Source organism: Alosa pseudoharengus, unplaced genomic scaffold, assembly GCF_046254945.1.
Source record: "Alosa pseudoharengus isolate Yale_2024_CS ecotype anadromous, Long Island Sound unplaced genomic scaffold, YU_APseudo_1.1 YU_APseudo_1.1_scf_5, whole genome shotgun sequence".
Taxonomy (NCBI): Eukaryota; Metazoa; Chordata; class Actinopteri; order Clupeiformes; family Clupeidae; genus Alosa; species Alosa pseudoharengus.
In genome coordinates, this window is record NW_027468837.1 from 31,874,187 (window position 1) to 31,895,817 (window position 21,631).

General features: G+C 42.5%; 1 protein-coding gene across 5 annotated transcripts; it reads right to left on the reverse strand.

Annotated features, from left to right (window-relative positions):
* Positions 1–1,287: 1,287 nt before the first annotated feature.
* Positions 1,288–20,805, reverse strand: raf1b (Raf-1 proto-oncogene, serine/threonine kinase b). 5 transcript variants are annotated; one of them, XM_076268606.1, is made up of 18 exons: positions 20,687–20,805; positions 14,118–14,347; positions 13,655–13,767; positions 12,575–12,674; positions 12,203–12,360; positions 11,246–11,338; positions 9,128–9,281; positions 8,580–8,699; positions 8,134–8,158; positions 7,914–8,020; positions 7,370–7,487; positions 7,194–7,278; positions 6,828–7,004; positions 5,795–5,841; positions 5,496–5,614; positions 5,186–5,317; positions 3,162–3,296; positions 1,288–2,280 (listed from the first exon to the last, which is right to left on the reverse strand). In XM_076268606.1, the coding sequence occupies exons 2-18, from the start codon at positions 14,319–14,321 to the stop codon at positions 2,140–2,142; spliced, it is 2,028 nt and encodes a 675-aa protein (XP_076124721.1). In that variant the 5' UTR covers positions 14,322–14,347; positions 20,687–20,805; the 3' UTR covers positions 1,288–2,139. The 5 variants fall into 5 exon arrangements, with proteins under 5 accessions (XP_076124721.1, XP_076124719.1, XP_076124720.1 ...); XM_076268604.1 differs by having other exon boundaries at positions 12,575–12,677; positions 20,687–20,804; XM_076268605.1 differs by lacking the exon at positions 20,687–20,805 and adding an exon at positions 16,400–16,418 and having other exon boundaries at positions 12,575–12,677.
* Between the last annotated feature and the right edge of the window lie 826 nt (positions 20,806–21,631).

Below are 21,631 nucleotides of genomic sequence, written 5' to 3' on the forward strand. Positions count from 1 at the left end.
TTGTGGTTGTGGTCTTCTATCTTGTGACTGAAGCCTTACTATTTTTTAGATCTCAGAGCACTTAACTCAACTTTGAGTGCTTTGAGTCATATGTCCATTTATATACTTCTGCTGAATTATGTGAAATAGGCTATTGCTTATTTTAAGATTTGGAGGGCACATCATTTGAAATGCAGTTTCAGAAATACAAGGCAGCTCAAATTTTATCAGCATTTTTGTCGAAATTGCCCTATGAAATCATGCAATATATAAATAAGTATTTAATTCAGTTGTCTTGTCTTGCTTTCAAGTACTATTGGGTTAAACCCAAAGATATAAAAAGAATACCTCTTATTGTTTCAAAGAAGGCTTTATAGAACAGTGCAGATATTTTGGCACAAAAAAGCCAAAGTGAATTCATTAATCCAGTTTGTGTGAGTCTACGCCTCAGTTATCCTTTGGAGTTTAGTGTATGCGATTCAGTGTAGGGTTGTGCTATAGACGGACTCCATTGCTTGAAGTCAGGCTCCCTCTTGAGTTTAGGGTCTGACCACTCAGCGCTCTCCTATAGGTGAGCTGATCCCTGTATGTACTCTTTTAATTTGATTGTGTAGATGATCTCAGACCTTATGGTTGTGCGCCCTTTGCCTAGCACCTTTCTGTGACTTTCTTAGGTAATTGAACCCAAGAAAGTTTATGCAGAACATAAAAAGTATACAGTATGGTGTTTGCAAACTTAGCTCAACTTGTGTTCAAGCTTGAATATTAGGGCATGTGATGTTTTGCGTCATAAGAATTTTTTATCATGCGGTCATATAGAGCCTTGAGTGGCTCTGAAAGGACTGTAATGAATTAGCAGTGATTATGGTGTGTTATTACATGGCTGAAGTGTTTGCAGTGAAGGACATTTGTAGAAATGCTCTTTCTCATGCATCTGTAGGTCAACATTACAGCCCATCATTTGACTTGAAGTTCTCTTCCCCACAAGTATTTGTGAAATGGCATAAAAAAAATTAAATTTGTATCACGTCCTAATATTATTAAAGGAGATATTTCATGCAAATATGAAAATGTGGTTCATGTTAATATGAAACTGTACAAATCAAAGGGTATGTATTATTATTTATAAGAAAAGTGCCACCAGGAATGTTGTATGCCCTTCTAACAATGTATGGGAAGGTCATTCATAGTCATGTTTACTGTCTGTGTATTTACAAAAAAAGCCCTGCATAACTGTATGTATTCAAGTATACAAGTATGTAGTCAAATAAAGAACATGTATTTTGGGGTATGTACACATTGTCACCATTCAAAGTATTTAACTTAATTTTATTAAAATGGATAAACAATCTTTCAAGTTTATCCTCAGTGATAAGCAATAAGACAAAAAAGATCCCTAATAATTTCTTAAGAGGCCCCATGCTCTGACCCACGGTTCTTTGATAGAGCCTTAGAAAGTCAGAGAAAATCTCCTTGCAGCATTCCTATAAAGCAAACACCATACACAAATACCCTGTGCAGAGAGGAGAAAATCGAATGCCTTATCATCTCACCTACATGTGAACAACAGAAATGCATCAATTAGAACTGTACATCTAGACCGTCAAAAAGAACCATTGTCTTACATCCACGCTGTATGGAGAACATTCAAATTGCTACATTTCTTTACCTCTCCAGGACGTGACCTGAGACAAAAGATTTCTTTGATTCGGGTCAGATTTAAGAACAGGCCCTGCGATAATCATCTACGTTTCAAAGAAACAGCAGATTTAAAATATTAACCCTCTTCCATTCCTTCATGATGTATCTTGCCCCTTTCAAGAAGAGAACAATTCTGATAATGTATGAAGGGGGCGTGTAGGCACAGAACACGATGCACTAGAAGACGTATGTCTTGGCGGCCATTTTCTTTACATTTCAAATTCATATTTAGACCGTTCTGTAACCCAATGAAACCTCTCTCACCATTTGAACTACAGGTTGATGAAAGAAGTCCATTTAAAGTGTGCAACAGACAAGCCTGGCTAGCTATAGCCACAGTAATGCTAAATGTGCTTAAAGCCTTGGAGCCGATCCTCATGCTAGTGTTGTAGATGGGCCCTCTTGATTTCCAGGGACACTTTGGCGTTTCGTGGCGACTCAAGCAAGAGAGGCACTGTGCTAAAAGACGGGGAGCCGTGTGGAGGTCAAAGTGCAGGCGTTGATGTCCTCGGTGTGTGTGGCTCGGTGCATGGAGGGCTCGGAGGCGCTGCGGTTGATTTTGGGAAGGGAGTGCTGCAGCAGCTCAATAGAGGACAGGATCTGTGGAGACAGACACCTCACCATGTTAATAACAGTCCTCCCTCAACCTCACACTCACATCAGTCCTCTTCATCTCACCATGTTAATAACAGTCCTCCCTCAACCTCACACTCACATCAGTCCTCTTCACCTCACCATATTAATAACAGTCCTCCCTCACACTCACACTCAGTCCTCCCTCATGCTCACACTCACATCAGTCCTCCTCATCTCACCATGTTAATATCAGTCCTCCCTCACGCTCACACTCAGATCAGTTACGGCACCCCGTGGATGAATGCATTTGGTGTCTGGCCAAGAAACTGGGGGTGAAGGACTGATCTGAGTGTGAGCATGAGGGAGGACTGATATTAACATGGTGAGATGAGGAGGACTGATGTGAGTGTGAGGTTGAGGGAGGACTGTTATTAACATGGTGAGGTGAAGAGGACTGATGTGAGCTCGAGGTTGAGGGAGGACTGATATTAACATGGTGAGATGAGGAGGACAAACATACAATGATGCAACACTGAAGGCATGGTGAAACCACACAGTTCACACACTGTGATGCACTTTATAGACATATTTTCTATTTTGGCCCTTTTTACTTATTTGTTTACATATCTGTGACCTCTAAATAGTGTGTATCAACACACACAGAAGAAAATAAACAATTATAAACTATTATTCTTCAAATGTGTCACACATTTCACAATGAAAAATACTGTTGGTACCTTTATTTTTCCTAATCATTTTCAAAACGTTTAATTTATTCTACTGGCTCTAATTACATCAATTACATTAAGGTAGGCCTTCAAGTAATTGAAGCGAATGGTATATCTTGATGGATTTTAGTGATAATTAAATTAGACCTCACAGTCAGACAGTATGTGTAGTAATACCTGTGGGAACAGAGGCCTGTCATCTCTAGACTTCTTGATGCAGTCAGCGACGAGCCTCTTCATGGCTTTGGGGCAACTCTTGTACAGCTTACTGAGGTCTGGAGATAGGTACCCCCGTCCAACCATGTAGATAATCTGAGACAACAGTGGACACGTGATCTCTTTGAGGTATGGTCAGCACGATCATATGTACATAGCAATGCCATTTGGAACACTTTCTGTGATAACAAAATTATTTTAAAAAAAATTCAGTCGCTAACAAGCGTTTGTCTAACCAGTTACAACACAATTAGCACAGCATCAGTCTTTTGTGGCTATACCATTCACACATTTCATGTCGTTTTCACACAATATGCAGTCAGTGAACACATTTCCACAATGCTTACATTTTCTTAACAGACAAGCTATACCTCCCAACAAAACTATGGATTGTTTTTGTAGTATTTACGAATGTTAACACACAACATCCCACAATAGCAAACACAATATTCTAAACCTTAGATACACCATAAAAACCTCTGCTTCTGCTACCAAATGGTTTTATCCCAGGTGCATCGCCTTGGATAATATAAGATGCGATGTTGATGAAAACATGTGGCCTAACCCTGAAGATCGCAGAGATTAGAAACAGTAATTTTGTGTTTTTTTTAGTTCCCCCCCCTTTTTATCTGGGCTTTTTGCTGTTGTTGTTTTTTTAGAATGCTCTTGTGTGTTTAATGGATATTTTGTTCACTCTAAGCAATACTGTAAAACTTTTTCTGTTCCATCATACTGTAAACAGTATTTCTACTGTACCTCCTGTAGTAAACAGTAAATGGAAAAAATGAAGAGTTAGTATATATTTAACAAAATGTGTTTTTGTGAAGAAAATGATCCATTTGGCCAATTGTGTTTTGTAGATGTGAGTCTGTGTTAAGAGTTTAGAAAAAGTAGCTGAAGTATGGGTATGCGCTTGTCAGCTATTGAAAAAAAACTGTAAGGTTGACTAACATAGATCCCATATGCTACCGTTTGTCAAATATGACATAACATTCAGCAACACTTGACCGGTGTGCCATCTCACATCATACCACAAGCGTATGCAACACGATACTAAACGAGGCCTAGGTTTGCTGCGTACATTGTTTGCCAGATGTGAAATAATTGAACAGAGCACTTTTCCACATGGATTTGCTCTGCTCTCAGAAGGGTATTTCAAAGCCACAAGTCTCCTCTCCTTTGGCACGGACAGATCCAACAAACACTTTCCTCTTTCACTGGCAGAGGGTGCAGCCCACACAGCACAGCAGAGCAGAGGGGACTGGACCTGAGGTTTGGCAGCACTCGCCTCTCCAGTTCAACAATAACAGCAGTAACGGCAGGAACAATGAAAGGGACTGAGAATATGCAGGCCAAGAGCTAGCGGTTTTCCAGGGAGAACACGTCAAAAACAGAGGCCCCAACAAGCCTTCATCCTGTGGTTTTGAAAACGAAGAAAAAAAAGAAAAGGGGCCACAGACCAGCCCAGGGAGGCCTAAATTTAGTGCCAGTGACCCACCCTCTGCCATGATAGGGGCGTCGGGCCATCCAAAAGCCTGCACGCAACCAGTGCTCCACCCCAGCCACCACCCAGACTGCTAACCAGCACCACTACCATGAACACAACCTGTCAGAGGGACTGCAGAGAACACCGCTCTGTGGTAAGTATTTTTCTAGAGCCAAGTCACATGGTATTCACAAGGCACGTTCATGCTGTGCTCCAACATCTTCCCTTAAACTTGCAGGGATGTCTGGTTTTCACAGACCGCTATTTTCTTTTTTGTTGCATCAGGTGCAAGTCAGCCCTTCTATTGATAGCGAGTTTTTCCTCTGGTCAGCAGTGAGATCATGCATTTAGCTGTTTGCTGCACTTGTGCAACTTACTTGGCAATTTAAAAGCAGCTTCCAGATACACAAACATCCAAGTGACACAAGCATGGCTCTGTGTGTAGGATTGTGAGTATGACTGATGCATGGATTTGAATGGCAACATCTCCCACACTAACCTGGTCTCGGTTTGCAATCATGGAATAGGGCAGTTCCCCGGTCATCAGCTCATAGAGGACAATTCCATAGGAGTACACGTCTGACTGGAAACTGTAAGGGTTGTTGTCCTGCATCCGCAGCACCTCAGGAGCCTACAGGAGAGAGACCAGGGAGAACTAGTCCCACACATCTTTACACATGTACACAAGTCATTCAAGCCAGAAGTCATCTACATCATCAATGACTTGGGGTTACTGTTCTCCAAACAATCCTATTGAAGGATGAATAATATTGATGTATTGATTCACATGTTTGTTCCGAAGCGCTCACCATCCACAGTATGGATCCCGAGGGCTGCTCCACCTGATGAGAGCCGCTCCACCTGGCCTTTACTGTGGCCAGGCCAAAGTCCCCGATCTTCACAGTCAGGCCCTCATGAAGGAAGATGTCTGCAGCCATGTCAAGGAGAAGTTACTGGGCTGCTCTTGGGTGTGCTTCTCACCTGAGGTGACCCCGGTCACCCACACCGCTTCATTGGCCATCTCTACCCTCAGTAGTGAGCTACTAACTATACATCATAATATAACAAAATATTGAGGGGTGGGGACAACATTTTCAAAAAAGGATACTGTTTGACTTCATGTCCCGATGGATGATATTCTTTGCATGCAAATAACTGAAAGGAAACAAAACCAATGTGGTTAGGACTGGCAGGTGTGCAAAACCTTTTAAACATTCACATTTGCAGATCCATTCCCAATGACACATCATGTCACTGGTATGTTTATGTGAAAATACCCTTATTTTTTAATTGAACTCTATAAATACATCAAACACAACAGCCAAAAATATGTTTTGTTATGGGATTTTTCACCCTCACAAAAAACAATAGGGGTAAAAACATGGCACTGGACACACGCACATGGAGAGGGAAAGGCAGAGAGAGAGAGCATAGAAAGACAGAGACAGAGAGAGACAGAGAGAGAGCATAGAAGGAGAGATAGAGAGAGAGAGAGAGAGACAGAGAGAGAGAGAGCATAGATAGAAAGGCAGAGAGAGACAGAGAGAGAGAGCATAGAAAGAGAGAGAGAGAGAGAGAGAGACAGAGAGAGAGAGAGGCAGAGAAAGAGAGCATAGAAAGATAACATGAAGGACAGTCCACCATCAATTTCATTCAATCATCAATTCTCATTCTCTCTGATGCACAGCAACTGTTAGGATTTAGAGCTTTGATTCACAAAGACTGGATTCCGACCCACGGTGGGTCACAGAAGATTTTATTGGGTCGCCATAGTCACATTTGTCTCAATGATTTGACATTTTTAAAAAGTACTGATTTAGAGTACCGGTATATATATTTTAATGTGAATTCTTTAATGAAAAGGACCTTTTTGTGTAATCCACATTTCAGTGCCTGTAATCCGTTTGGTGCACTCTTGTGCGCTTTTTGATTTCTGATGATTTTCATGAACAGCTCGGGCCACACCTGACGTGTGCTTCTCACACAACCAGCGCTCCTGCTCACACCTGCAGGTTCAGCCTGTTAGCATGGGCGTGAAATGCCAATCTACAGGTAGCGCAGCCGGCAGGCACGCACTGTGCACCTAGTGTGTCCGAGGCCTGGGCCAAGAGTGGTCCTGTGGCCTTTCTGGGCATACTTACTCCATGCCCTGAGCGGTCTGCCTCGCAATGTCAATCAGCTGAAACATCTGGACGTTGGTCTCTTGGACGTGCAGGTGCTTGTACAGGCTGCTGCCATCACACCACTGGGTCACAATGGCCAGATTGTCCTTGGTCATGTATCCCATGAACAACAGGATGTTGACATGCCGAGTCTTCCTGCGATCAACACACAAATTGATGACAATGATCACAATGAGCACATAAAACAATGTTCACATATCTAATTAATCGGTGTTGAGCCATTAAGGAGATTCAGCCAAAAGGCCACAGTGGGTGGGTTAGTATATCAGCTTACAAGAGCAATCATCACGTGTCTCTTCAATCTAACTGAAAATCCTTACTGACCTGAGAACAGCCACCTCGTTGCGGAAGGCCTGGAATTGCTCTGGTGTGGGGTCAGTGACCTTTAAGATTTTTACTGCGACATCACCTGGAGAAATACCAATTCAGAGAGTGGTTAAAAGGGGACATGCAACTCTAAGCATTGTTGGATGCACGAGTGTTTAGGGAGTCCTACTCACCATGCCATTTCCCTTTGTAGACCGTCCCAAATGAGCCAGAGCCTATCCGGGAGTGGAGCACCACCTCGCTGGCCTCGATCTCCCAGTAGTAGCTGGAGTCTCTCTTGTCTCTTGGACGCTGTACACAGATCAGTTTTGTGTGACCTGGGTGTTATGGTTATTGCTGCGCTGACAGGGTAATCAAGGTGGCGATGCAGTATTGCTAGAGTAGTTAAGGTTGTTGCCAGGCAATTGCTAAGGTAAATAATAAAACAGTAACAATGGCTGGATCAAGAGTCTGCACAGCAGCCCAGTACATTACGAGAAAATCAGACCCTACTGTGCAATGGGGGGCTATGCCATTGGATTCCAGGTAGTTTAACAACCCAGTTTATATGAGGGTAGAGCATATTTTACTAATTGTCAATTTTTTCATTTTCAATTTTAATCAGCGAATTGTGCACAATACTCTTACATTCTGATTTGAGCTTCTAATTTCTAGAATACCATCTATTTAAACAAAATAATGTAAAAAGAATTAGGAGTTAAAGACAGGTGCACTTACGATTCGGTTCTTTTCCTGAGTGTTAGACGTGGCAGCTCTCTCTCTGTGCATGGGAGCTGGCGCTTTTGGCTGAGTCCAGCCAGTGGGACTCAGGTTTGGAGGACTCCCTGCAGACAAGATGTATGGACATAGGGTAAGGGTGAGTAGCCGAGAACTGACCAACAAAATCAAGCATACCATGGTAAGAGTTGTAAAAGGAAAAAAGCCACAAAAATCTTACCAGACTCATGACTTCTCAATGCATCCTGAGAAGAACATAATGAATATTATATTTAATTGGTCAATCATGACAAATGTATTATACAATCACATGTTGAAAATATGTTTAAAAGCATTCGGGTCATAAAGATTTTTTTTTTAATCGCATTCTCAATACGACTTACCCTTCAACTGTTCTTTAATTTCATCATTTTATTTAATAACAGATATTTCAAATGAATTACATGAGTTCAACCACAAAATGGGCAAAGAGTGAGTGCTAATCTAGCAATCAGAACAGGTCACACAAACTAAACTCCCTGTAAAAACACGGACCCTCATTAAGTTCAGTTTACATGTGCATAGGGGTTTGTTTATTTTGACATGCTATCTACAAAAGAACGGAGTTAAATATAGACAAACCACTGGTCTGTTGTGACTTGCAGGCTTGGCACTGTTACTCCTAACCTTTTCATGACGGTCTTGGGTGACATCAATTAAAGGATTGGAGAAACAAACAGTCCCTACTCTTCTCCTCTGGCAAAAGCGCCGGCTCCAGGAACTAGCAGGGGCTTTCAGCCTATCTAGCTACATCCCATCACATAACAGGGCAGTGCAGAGGAAAACAGGAGAGAACAAACGGACAAAGGACAAAAGGAGAAGGAATAGAGTGAAGGATAGAAATGAATGTTGAAAGCACCACAGCACATGGCAAGAAAATATAGCCATAAAAATACATTATTATAGTCCATAGCCATGCACACTAATATTCAGCAAATCATTCTAATATCTAGAGAAGACAAAAACAAGGTTGAAGAACACAGAAAACATGCATAAAACAATCTAATACATGACAGAGGAACTTTAGCACCACATAACAAAGAGGCTGAATAGAAATACAAAGGGGAAAAGGAAAGATGGGATAAAAATAACCCTATCTGCGTTCAAGTGTGGCCTAACTTCACACGCGCTGATGGCACAAGGCACGCCAAAAAAGCCAGTTTCTGTAGCATTACCTCAAAGGCAGTGCCGTCCACAGGCAGGGTGGTGCTGACCATGTGGACGTTGGGTGTGGACGTTGACCTCTGACGGTGGGAGAGAGAAGGCTCTGAGGACGGGTATGGGGCGATGTAGTTAAAGGCATGAGGCGTTGAGTGTCTGTGATGGGAGCTATGGGCAGAGCAACAGAAACAGAAACAGCCCACAAGGTCAAAACATCATCAAAAGGGGACAAACCTATAGAGTTGGACTTGTATATATTGTATAAATATGACAAATGGCAGACAACAGAAAGTTTTTAAAAAAAAATGGCACAGCAGCACCGACAGTTTGACTGATTTTGTCACACCATTCACCACACAACAGCGTGGTCAGTAGCGCAGCATCTAAAACTTCTAATGCATTCATGGATGTGTCTACAATATGCCACATGAGCACATAGTGCCCTCCAGGTTTATTGGCACCTCTGGTGAATTGACTAAAACCAGGCATTTAAAAAATCCTTTGGGTGATTTATCGTATTCTCACAATGAAAACAACGAAGAAAAATCTAACCTGGAAGGGAAGCAAATGTATTCTAAGAAAAAGGAATGGCTCAAAGAAATAAATAGTTTTAACAAAAACACATACCACAATTATTGGCACCCCTAGAAAATCTTACATACAAAATGTAACAGAAACAGAAATTCATCTGACTGACTTCACACTAATCAGGTATAGTCCTAAGAACAGAACTGAGTGCAGTGTAAAATAGAACAGTGTTTGCATGTGAAATGCTTAATGATATCGTTTAAGTTAAAAAAAAAAAAAAAACGTATAAGACCTCAACAACATGGCAACCGTCTCTGGATGTAGTGTGCCTTCAGTCAAGAAAACATTTAGCAGATCTTGACCTCAACAATATACACCTCTGAGCATAGTCTGCTCTCCTACTCTGTCCACCCTAGCTGAAGAGTGGCAAAGTGTGACAACAGTCTAGCTGGATGAAATGACAAAGTGTTTTAGGCAGGTTCAGCAGTTGCAGACTTTAAACACAATAATTAATGATTCAACAAAATCAGTTATGTGGTTTTCATAAGCTTCACTGTGGTCAAATGAAACATAAACCAAATTCCAGAACAGGAATTAGTGTTATGTCCGTTTTGATCTGTAAAAGACGAAGTTCCTTTGTACAGGGAGAGGATTCTCTGTTCCATTTTTGGAGTGCCCGTGGGCACATTTTGTAGGTTTTCTACAGGAACGGGCACGGTTTGTATGGGCATTGCACTAGTTGGTAGCTATTAAAATAGCATCAATGTGAATCCATATTAAGCAAAAGTTTCAACTTCACCCATTTTACTTAGAGGTGAAGAGTTAATTAGTTTCTGTGTGTGAGGTGAAGGCCTTCAATCTACTTTAGGATCTCATCTACCCTTTTGCTTGAAGGAACTAGAGTTTGTTTTCTGGACACAAGCCTGGGAAATATTGCATCTGTCTGTTGTGAGCAGCTGATCGAGCAGCCTTGTGACTGGCTGTGCTGCTGATGTGGCCATGTGCTGACCTGCTGCCTGGAAAGCCCCTGAGGAAGTGAGGAAGGCTCAGTGGATCCACCGTCCTCTCACGGCCGAGCGAAGCAGCGCAACCCAGGCCCGTGGGCTCATCAGGCACGCGGCTAATGTGCAGGGGCAACTCTCCAGGGGGTCTCCCTTTCATTTGTAGGTTAAGCATTGAACCGAAAGCCTGGCCAGAACAGCTTCAAAATGAACGAGAGAGATGGGGTCTTCAAAGGCAAAGCCCCTTGGATGGCCAGCTGTTATGCAACAGGCATAGCTATCAGTAGAGACAGAGGCGTTTTTCTGATACATGCAATAGTGGCTCTTTACACGTACTGCTCTTGTATCAACACCATAGATAGAGTGGCAGAGAAAAGATCAGATAACGGTGTACGAGAGAGGAAGGGAGGGAGGAAACTGAAAGCGTCTAGATAAACACTTGAGAGCTGCTCGTCAACGGTGGATTCCGATGCGGCCCACCCATCATATAATGGATGGGAGTTTTGACCAAAGATTCTAGAACAGAATGCTCTAGAATCTTTGGTTTTGACCCTGAGCCATGAGCATGGGTATGGGACACCAGAGTGAAGAGGAGACACTCACCTGACGGGAAACCTGGACAGGGAGTCTCGCATGCGCCGGCTTGTGAGAGGGGGGAGGGACGGACCCCCACCTTCACCTGGGCTTGGGAACAACCTGCCGGGAGCAAACATGAATTAGAAAGCAGAAATACACAAACACACACACATACTGTGCTTAGAAGTGATCATATGAAGTTCACACAACAAATGCTGCATCTATTTCAATAGAAAAAGGCTGCAAGAAGACATCTCAACCTGTTTGAGATCTCTTATATTGACTCCAACAGAGGTGTTGCAGTCTACTGAAGATCAAATGGATGCATCTAAGAGAGTGGGACACTAGGTCTAGCAGCTACTACTGTTGAGCAAGGACCTGATGCATCCATTTCATACTGAATGATCAAGTTACAGGAAGACACTTGGTCTACAGCGTTGCAGGAAGACAGCGCTGGCCATAACAAATGACTGGTCCATTGTGCTACATCTCACTTCATTTCCATTGATAGTCATCTACAAAAGCCCAAATGACAGCATTGGAAGGTCAATATGCAAAATTCATTTTTGCGTGTTTGAAGTGACTATGTTGCCACACATTAGTGATGAGTTACAGTGGCTTGCAACCTGAAAGTAATCACCCATTTCTGGTTTATAAAAGATGCTTAGACATATTTTCCTACTCAGTATTTCAAATTTGAAAACTTTTTTGCAGCATATTTCTGAGGGCTAAATAAGTTTATTTATATTTTTTTTTAAAATGGTACGTGGTATAAAAGCTTCTTCATCCCACCTTCCAATACAGGCCAGTTTTATGGATAACTCCTATACCTGAAACCCAATTCCTACCAATGCATTTTGTGTATTCATACATATTCTTTCTTACAGTTCTACATTTCCTCGGCCCTTTCTGTATAGAGTCTGTGTAGAGCAGCAGTCTCTGTGTGTGCATGTGTTGAAGGTGGCCAGTCTCCAGGGGACTTACAGGAGCTGACGGATGTTGTTCCAGTCAATACACATGGTGGGGACTTTGGTACTGCAGTGCTCATGGAACTTATAGCCACAAGTCTGGCATCGGAAGCCATTCAGCAGGAACTTCTGACAGATGTCACAGAAAGCCAACTTCAGAAATGTTTTCCGAACCTGGACAGAAGAGAGAGGCTATTTTAAAATATGACTGGGCACCAAAAATTCCATAATTTGCAAAAGGACCTTGCTTCCAAATTCCATGCACTCTAAATATAATGTGGCAGGATACATGCCTGCTGACAGCCTGTTAGGATTGCATCCAAACACAAATAGTTTTCCATGAGGAGTTTCAATTAAACTAAAGGGCACTAAACAGAGTGGTACTCACAAAATTGTGCGTGGTGAGAGGTACATGGTCTAACACTTCTACCAGGAGCTCCTCCCCGATGAGTGAGGTAGAATCTGTGTTCCAATCCATGCGTGTTTTTCTACTACACAAAATACATCAACAGTCAAGTACATATAGAGACATCGAAATTTTACAACCAAGAAAAGTACAGCACATCTATAGAGCAACAATGAAACCTGGTGCAGCTAGTGGTAAAAAAGGACATGTGTTACAGGTTAAAATATCACAACCATTGTGGCCTACAACACATTTGAAGTCAACACTGGGCTAACCTGTCTACATTCCTCCTGAAACGTTGATACTGAGCCACTGCATGGGAGGCAACACACACGCTTCCATACACTCACAGCTCACCTCTATCCAGCAGCCTGCTGCTCTATCCACCAGCTCTATCTACCAGCCTGCTGCTCTATCCACCAGCCTGCTGCTCTATCCACCAGTTCTATCCACCAGCCTGCTGCTCTATCCACCAGCTCTATCCACCAGCCTGTTGCTCTATCCACCAGCCTGCTGCTCTATCCACCAGCTCTATCCACCAGCCTGCTGCTCTATCCACCAGCTCTATCCACCAGCCTGCTGCTCTATCCACCAGCTCCATCCACCAGCTCTATCCACCAGCAGCTCTATCCACCAGCTCTATCCACCAGCCTGCTCTATCCTACATCTTTGTTTTATGCTCAAAACAAACGGCTCATTAGTCTCAATGCGCTGGGGATCAGTGATGACCTGGAGTGACCACTGTCGGAAACCTGAGCCGACGGCCTTTGGGCTGCAGTGCATAGTCTCAATAGGCACAAGACTATAGAGATCTCTGAATCTTGCTCAGCTGTGAGACTGTTTAATCCGTTTGGCCTTCATGGATGCCTCCTTGAAGCGCATCAAATGACACTCAATTACAAAATAAATATTGTGGTTATGCTGGCATGCTACATCTGATGCAAATATTACCACAATGTGAGACACATGGTCATGGCTCAGAAAACTCCCGATTTTTGAATACATATGAAACCAAGTGGTCCAATAGCCTTAAAGCAGTATTCTATTGAACTTCATGCTTACCTTCTTTGTCCTGGATGTAGTCTGAAGACAGCACAGCACTCTGGCTGTAGCCCTCTGACCTTGAGAGCTTTGATTAGGCAGTTGTGCAAAGTCATTCCAGGCCGCACATTCACCTAGGAGAGCAGGGATCACTTTGGGTTATTGCTTGTGTATCTACCATAACTATTATTTCATATATGATGCCTGATTAGAGATGAAAGGTCAAATGGAAGAATGGTTGACAAACATAGTGTACAGAATGACACACTATGTGCTTTTTGTTTTGAAATCTTAAATTGTAAAAACTCTAAAAAATTTAATCACACAGATATGGCAAAGCCTGTCATTTTTCATTCCCTATTCTAATCATCTTCCACATTGTCCACATCCATGTACATCGTCCACATCCATCATCATCATCATCATCATCTTCATCATCTTTATTGCCATACTCAGGGTCCATTAGACGTATTAGGTGGCTTACCACAGTGCGCTGTTGATTAGGCAGGTACACTCGAATAGTGCTGCTTGTTTTAGAGGAGTCGGCCATCTTCCCATCATCTGACGCACGTCTCTGATAGGGGAAGCTTTTAATGATGGTGGGGGACATGCACGCGTCCTCAAACACAGAGTCCTTCAACCCAAACCCATTGCTGAGAGTCCTCCAGGCTCCTTGAATGTGCTCCATTGTCACCGACAGCTGACTTCAGTAATCTAGAGTGGAGGTTGAGAAATCATGCTTTAATGGAACGTTACAACATTGGCCATATTCGGAACTCACAAATTAGAGCTCAAGGCCACCCATGCACTCATCAGTTCAAAAGAACAAGGACAAAGGGCCAAAGTTGCATAGAGAAAAAATTGTTTTCATCCCATTATGCTATTAGGCACTTGGTCTGAGGGACTACAGGGTCATTTACATCTAACTGAGCAACCAAAACATGTGGTCAGCAATGTGAATAGATGTAAAGAGGTCAGAGTCTTTGACTTTAAAAGGTGCATCAGGGAGACACTATCACATACATAACTGGAGCACTATGACAGTGGTGGACTGCCATTCCATGCCTATGCCTAATGCCTGCATTAAAAGTTGCTATAAGTTGCTATTAGCTCAGAAAGCTAAAAATAAAAAACATGCTCTAGAAAGTTCTCTAAGCACTCCCCCCAGATCTATCAGCAGAAGCAAGTAAAAACTGACATTGCGGGTGAACTTCCCAAGTCATCACACCTTGCCAGTCAACATTCATGTGCATGCGTGCTGAGTGAAGAGATGGCATCCTACAGTGCTTATGTTTGATAGTAAAATAGATTAGCCTAAATCCGTATTAACCACTTAACTGAAGAAAAGCCGTAAAGCACTACTAAGGAGTTTTGGTTTAAATCTATTCCAATTAGCAGCATTGGCAAATATTTTTGACATGTAAACCGATGTCCTTTGGCAATATAGAGCTACATACATCAACTACATGGTGTGCTGTAAAGATAGGTGTGTTTATCACATGACCATAGATCACATCCACCATTCATTGATACATTGATTGAAACTCATTAGAACATTGATACATGTATGCATATAGCACCAAAACACATTTGAAGAGGATTCCAAAACTAGTTGTCTAGAAGCACAGAAGCGTGGAAAAGGGTTGCATGACTTGCATGAAACACACAAGCTATACTGCAGTGTGTCCACCTAAGAGAAACGCCAAGGTGCTGGTGAAGGCTTGCTCTGGGGGAGAGGTTCCTGATCCTGGATCAGCAGCACAGAGCTGCAGTCATCTGCTCCTCATTTACAGAACAGAGCCAAGCCATCAGCCTCTCATCACCACCAGCCACAAGCTCCTCTCCCAGCCCGCCACTCACTCAGACCAGCCCAGACCTTCTCTGTCTACGCAAGGAATGCACGAGCTCCTTTACATTTCTGGCAGCTGGAATCGCTTACGCTTTACCAACACATGTCCACGGCCAGTTCCCCCTACCTGAGATTTTGTTACAGCCCAGGTTTGTCAGTGCAGCGCTACATTCTGTCTCCTGTCAAATAGTGCTCTATTGCTGGTGGGCTCCAGTGGGCCAGACAGATGATGCTTTGTGTGCAGGAGCTGGTGAGGTCTCTGGCTGGGAGCCAGGCCATGTCCCCCCTCTCGGCTCACAAGGCCCACAGGCTTATTAACAGGGAGCTGAACCTTCAGTGAACCCTCACGCACACGCGCACGCGCACACGCACACCACTCCATTTCCCAGGGAAAATGTACAGCATGTGCAAGGAAGAAATACAGAGCCACACATCAGCCCAAAAAGTATTTCACTTCTTGAAATAGTAGGTAGGCAGGTAGGTAGGCAGGTAGGACATTGTGCATTCCAACACGACTATGCAAGAGGCAACTTGATTGTGTTGGGACAACTAAGAACTGATTTGAACAAAAACACTGCAAACACCATGAAGAAGCTCCAACTAAATGTAACATGTCTCAACAGACTCTTTTTGTCAATCCTATTTCTCCACACATTCAAAACGGTCTAATATGTCCCATCTCTTCCACTCCTGTGGAGTAATGCCTGCATCTCCTCAGGCCACAGGAATAATCTGCATCCTGTTGGGCCTTAAAGTCCCCCGCCTCTCAGCAGGGGTCAGATGCTAAATGGCCACGTGTGTGAAGGCTGCACACACAGGAGCAGGAACAGGGCATCGGGCCGCACGCCCTCACCTAGTCTGGTGCAGTGGAAAAAACAAGGCCTCCGAGAAGCATTACAGACAAATTAAATATTCACCAACAGACAGACGACCGGAGAGGTCCAGAAAACATTTCCACCACACCTGAAAAACAAATCACAACAAAGGCAGAGGACTTTGCCATAATAAGACACCATTAAATGTATTCTAAAAAATAATGTGCAGTATGCCATCCAGGGAATGTGTCAAACTGTAACATAGGTATAGAATGCTTTCAGCCATAAATTGCCCTTGCCATCTTATTATGTTTTGCATTCATTATAGCTGATGAGTGCAATGCTGCACGCTCTCATTTCAGCCATCTTGCAGAATGTGAATGGCGTTTGTTGGAAAAGCTGGTCTCCTGATATGTTATGCAAAAACACTAAATGCAGCTGTTGATACATATTTTCTGAATCCATAAGTCAGACCACGTATAAAGGATGGACAAAACTGACATATGAAAATGTTCTGAGAAAACAAAAACATTATCTGGCTCTTGTTTGGCTCTGTAGTCAGCAGCTAAACTTTTGACACACACTCATACAGACCAATCAAAACTCTCCTAAAGAGATAGGCATCCCTGCCTGGGATGAAAAATTGCCTGTACACAGCCATTAAAAGGAAGGGGTGGAGGTGCCTAGGTCGGGTGAGGTCAACAAAAAATAACACTGCGTCCAGCATCTTTAGGCCAAAGGAAACATAATAAACCCAAGCTACTGCTAGAATACAGCACGGCAAACTGAATGCAACAAGATTCCAATAAGCATTCCTGCAGTGTTGTCCATCGGCCTTATAGAAAAGCAGTTCAGCTATTTGTGAAATGATGTCTACCTGTAGCAGACAGCACTTCCTCAAATCTCTCTATCAAGGCCCAAATGCCTTCTGCTGTTAGTTTTGATGTCAAGACCAATGGACAGACATTGCTGCCACGATCAGATTAACTCAGCAATTGCAGTACAGCTGACTTGCAGATGAGAGAAGTTGATAAGAAGCACCCGACAACCAACACAGATATTGCAAGCAAACTTGTCCACCACTGCTATGGTGCACACACACACACACACTTCTGGTGCCTGTCATGCCAGTTGTGTTGCAATGAAGAATATCTATTTGTCTGACCACAAGTAATGTTTGCAGTTTGTTAGAATAGTATCAATAGTCTAATAGTTTTTTTAAGCACTCTCTGATGAACAATTTCTAAAGCCACAAAACAGGACTGGAAGGAGAAAGTCAGCATTGTTTTAAGGAGGGAACTTGCTCAACTGGTAGGTGCAGTTACCAGCATCAAGGGCAACAATGTCACTGTTGATTTTTTCCCCCCCGTTCCTGACGAAACCACTTACATCTGACTGCAACTAGAGTCAGGCAGAGCTCCTGTGTCAGAGAAAAGGAAGCTTGCTCTCACAGTTACACTACACCTAAGGTAGACTGTTCGAGTTTTGGCAAACCATGACAATGACTGATGGACTCTCTGTGTCCAGCGGATCAGTAACATAAGTAGCCTAATCATTATGACTGAATCAAGGTTTTATGTTTCATTTCACTTTTCTGCAAACAAAGATCACTTCAAAGCCATACTAAAGGGCTCATGCAGGCTACACACAGTAGGTCACAGTAAGTATCCGATAGCTAGTGTACCTTGATTGTTCATCTAGCACACTTTAAGCTCTCTGCAAATACTTGAAAACATGTGGAAAGACAAGTGCACACATTCTTTTGAAATTCTTCCCAGTGATGTGACTCTTTGGTTACTTGCTGCTATGTGCTCAGTTTTCTTTGGAGACTTGGCGCTCACAGGATGTCCATCTCAGACACACTCGCTCTGCTGCGCAATCACAGGTCAGATCAGGAAAGAGAATGAACAACTCTCAGTGTGAGAAGACAGTGGTCCTTTTCTCTCAGCTTGGTCTGCAGCTCGAGTCACAAAATAAATGTTTTGGCCAGCAGTCAGGCCTTAAAAAATGACCGACGTAAGCCTCTCTGTTTATAGACAGGCAGAGGGAGGGTCAGCTAAAAGAGGTCTTGAATTTGGAGAAGGATTTTCATTATAAATCATGTATTCAGAAAATTAAACTTCCTATAACAAACTGCATAAACAATATCACACATACATACACACAGGTCAGCTGACAGGGTAACGTGCAGTGGTAGGGGATAGGAGCATGGACGCTCTTTTCCAACCCAGTAGCGGGCCCTGAAACACCATCAAGCACAACGCATATAGCACATAGCTCATCCTGCTTAGAGGACCCACAAAGAAGCCCAACATCTTTTACAGCAAGACAGTCTTCTTGAATATGACACACACACACACACACACACAGACACACACACAAACACACGCACACACACAGCACTAGCTAATGTTTGCACAACTTCCTACCAGCCAGTGTGAACAGCAAGGGCCTGAAGGGAAAACGGAAAACAATTCAGAGCATTTCACTAAGGCTTGTGAAACTATTATTTCGTATTTAAAAAGTTAGGTTATTCTATCTTATATCCAGAGAAGTCACTGAAACAACAATCTGATTTTTGACTATTCAGGCTCAGTCTGGTGTTTTTGTTAAATCCCTCCAGGCATCTATATGTTGCGCAAAGTGCATAGTACTTAAATATTACTGTAGATTGAGTTCCTTCAATCATCTGATGATAAAAACAATAAATGTACTATTGGTCTAGCATGAGTAAAAATTTTGTAAACCTGTGCTGAAGTCATTTCTAAGTCATTTGCAAAACTGTTTATGGAAAGAACGGTATGACATGTAATGTATTGCGATATCGAGTTGAGCCACAATATTGAATCCCTGTTTGGTCACAACAGTTGCTTATACTTCAAGAGGAAATGGACGAGAATAATGAAACCGCTGTGTGTCAAGCACAGCACTGGGTCCAAAGATGGCTAAGACTTCCACAATAGGTTGCGGTGGATGGCCATAATTGCCAGATCCATTTTTACTCCATGAAGAATAGAATGTGTCTATGGGTCACCAACAAATAATCCACGACAAAAAAAAAACAGAAAAGCATAGGCCTATTTACACATTCTGTGCTGCACAGTCTGTTTGGATGCATCGTCTCTTTTATTTCATTTGTTGGGTGATAACTGGAAATGGAATGATTTTTAATAAACGTAACTCAGTGCCAAGGATGTGATAAATGTATGTTATCTTTCATAAACAGTAAATGCCTTTGAGGTTTGGAGATTCCAACAGAATTACAACTGATGTAACTCTGTTGATGTAATTCTTGGTAATCCACCATATCATGATCCAAGAATACATACTAACACACTGCAAGCAATAAGAAAAAATAGAACAGCATTTCTATGGCACAAAGCATACAGTAAGCCTCATTTAGAGTTACTAACCACTCTATACTGAGTACTACAGTGCAAGGGAGCCAGGTTTGCATAACTACAAGGGGGGGGGGGGGCATAAACAAGCAAAAAAATCAGATGTACAGTGGGTTCATCTCAGCACAAGTAACACACACACAGACAGAGAGAGAGAGAGAGAGAGAGAGAGAGAGAGAGAGAGAGAGAGAGAGAGAGAGAGAGAGAAATACACAAACATATAAGTATAGGGGAGGGATTTGAAAAGTGAACACCACTGGTCACTTATATGGCTATAAGGCAGCAGCATTTTGACAACCTAAGTAGATAAATTCTTTAAAACAGTCATCTGGTGGCACCAAGGCTACTTACCAAGGTGGTTCTATAAAAAAAGGCATTATTTATATACCCTAACAAGGAAATTATGGATAATAGAAAGAAAGAACATCCGAAAAATAATTATTTGTCTTAGAAATTTGATTGGCTAAACATGGATTTATTTCTGGTTAGTGCGTTTATTTAAGAGCATGCTTCTAGTCAATTGTCAACGGGTTATGGTGTTGGATTTGTTGGAGACAAAAAATAACAAGAGAACTCTCAAAGGTTACAATGTAGCTTATATAGTTAACGCTAACATTAACTATGCTACGTAATGGAAACGCCAAGTCGCTCTGAATTTACACGTTTTGTTTTTCTGCATGGTTTTTAAGGAATGAGCTACGTGCAATGTTGTTCACATAGCTGTCTCTAATAAAATAGTCGCAGTTAGTTTTTAACCAAAGCAACTTCCAAATGCACACATAGCCCAAACCACACATAGCCTGGTACTGAATCAAACTGAATCCGTGATAGCTAAGCTAACAATAAGTTTACACAAAGTGACTAAATCAAACCTTAACAAAAGATTTTACCCAAAACGGAGTAATACATTTCGTTATTTAGTCGGCTATATTTAAGCGTAAGTGCAAACTGAATTTATCCCGGAAAGCGTGCAACTAAGACAGGTACTCACCAGTGAAAGTTTAGGAATTGTTGCTCCGCCATGACTATCGGTTGAAGAAAGTGTCGAGTTGGTGACATCATCATATTTGCAAAATACACATCAGTCAGAGCGAGAATAGTTGTGATACGTCTCTGGATAGTATTTCAGTGGGAGGTCACTACAGAATCCTGGCAACCCTCCCTTTAACTTTCCTGTCATATAATAGGCTAAGGTTGACATGGTGTTCTTTGACGATGTTTTACTAAACACTTTACTGGTAGCTTCCAAGAGAACTGCGCCTATATATTAGACTAGCCTACGTGGGAATTGCTGTTGAAGACAACGTCTGCATGTTGAAAAAATGTCCTTTGTTTCTTTTGTGCACAGGGCAACCGGATAAATACGATTGTGTAGCCTACGGTATCCCGGCCACTTCATCAACCATAATTTTACGTAGGGCTACGCTTCGTGACAATCTGGGCCGGGTCATGACTGGACTGCACTGCGCCCGCCTGACGCCAAAGCTGAAATCAGATCCCCTGTACTCCACAAGAAGGGATTGCTGTCATATATTCCGTGTTGTAGCCACACAGTATAGGGAGAATAGGATTTGACCCAAGTATAGTTGTGGTGCCACAGTATATCGAGGTACAGTCACTAAGCAGTGCGCATGTTCTATACATTTTGACTACAGGCTATATTCTCCTTTATGGGGTCTAGTCTACCAGCCTGAAACCTCAGGTCAAGCCTGTTGAAGGGTGTCAGCAGGGCACAGACAGACTGACGCTTATTATTTGATTCATGCTGCAATCATATATAAATGACAACATGTGATAGGCCTATGTTTAGAACACAAGCCACATAGCCTATTATTGTTACTGCCACTGTCCAGTTGCCACATAATTATTTTGTGGTTCTGGTCGTGGATTTAACCCTCAAACTGCTGCTACCTAAAACCTAAAAACACTGCGATAA

Bases quoted from the DNA above. Each gene is read 5' to 3' on its own strand.
- raf1b (XM_076268604.1), bottom strand. From the start codon at position 14,321: ATGGAGCACATTCAAGGAGCCTGGAGGACTCTCAGCAATGGGTTTGGG. The intron at 13,768-14,117 runs GTAAGCCACCTA...CTGCTCTCCTAG, and splicing joins CTAATCAACAGCGCACTGTG to GTGAATGTGCGGCCTGGAAT. The intron at 3,297-5,185 runs GTTAGTGTGGGA...CTGTTGTCTCAG, and splicing joins TGATTGCAAACCGAGACCAG to ATTATCTACATGGTTGGACG.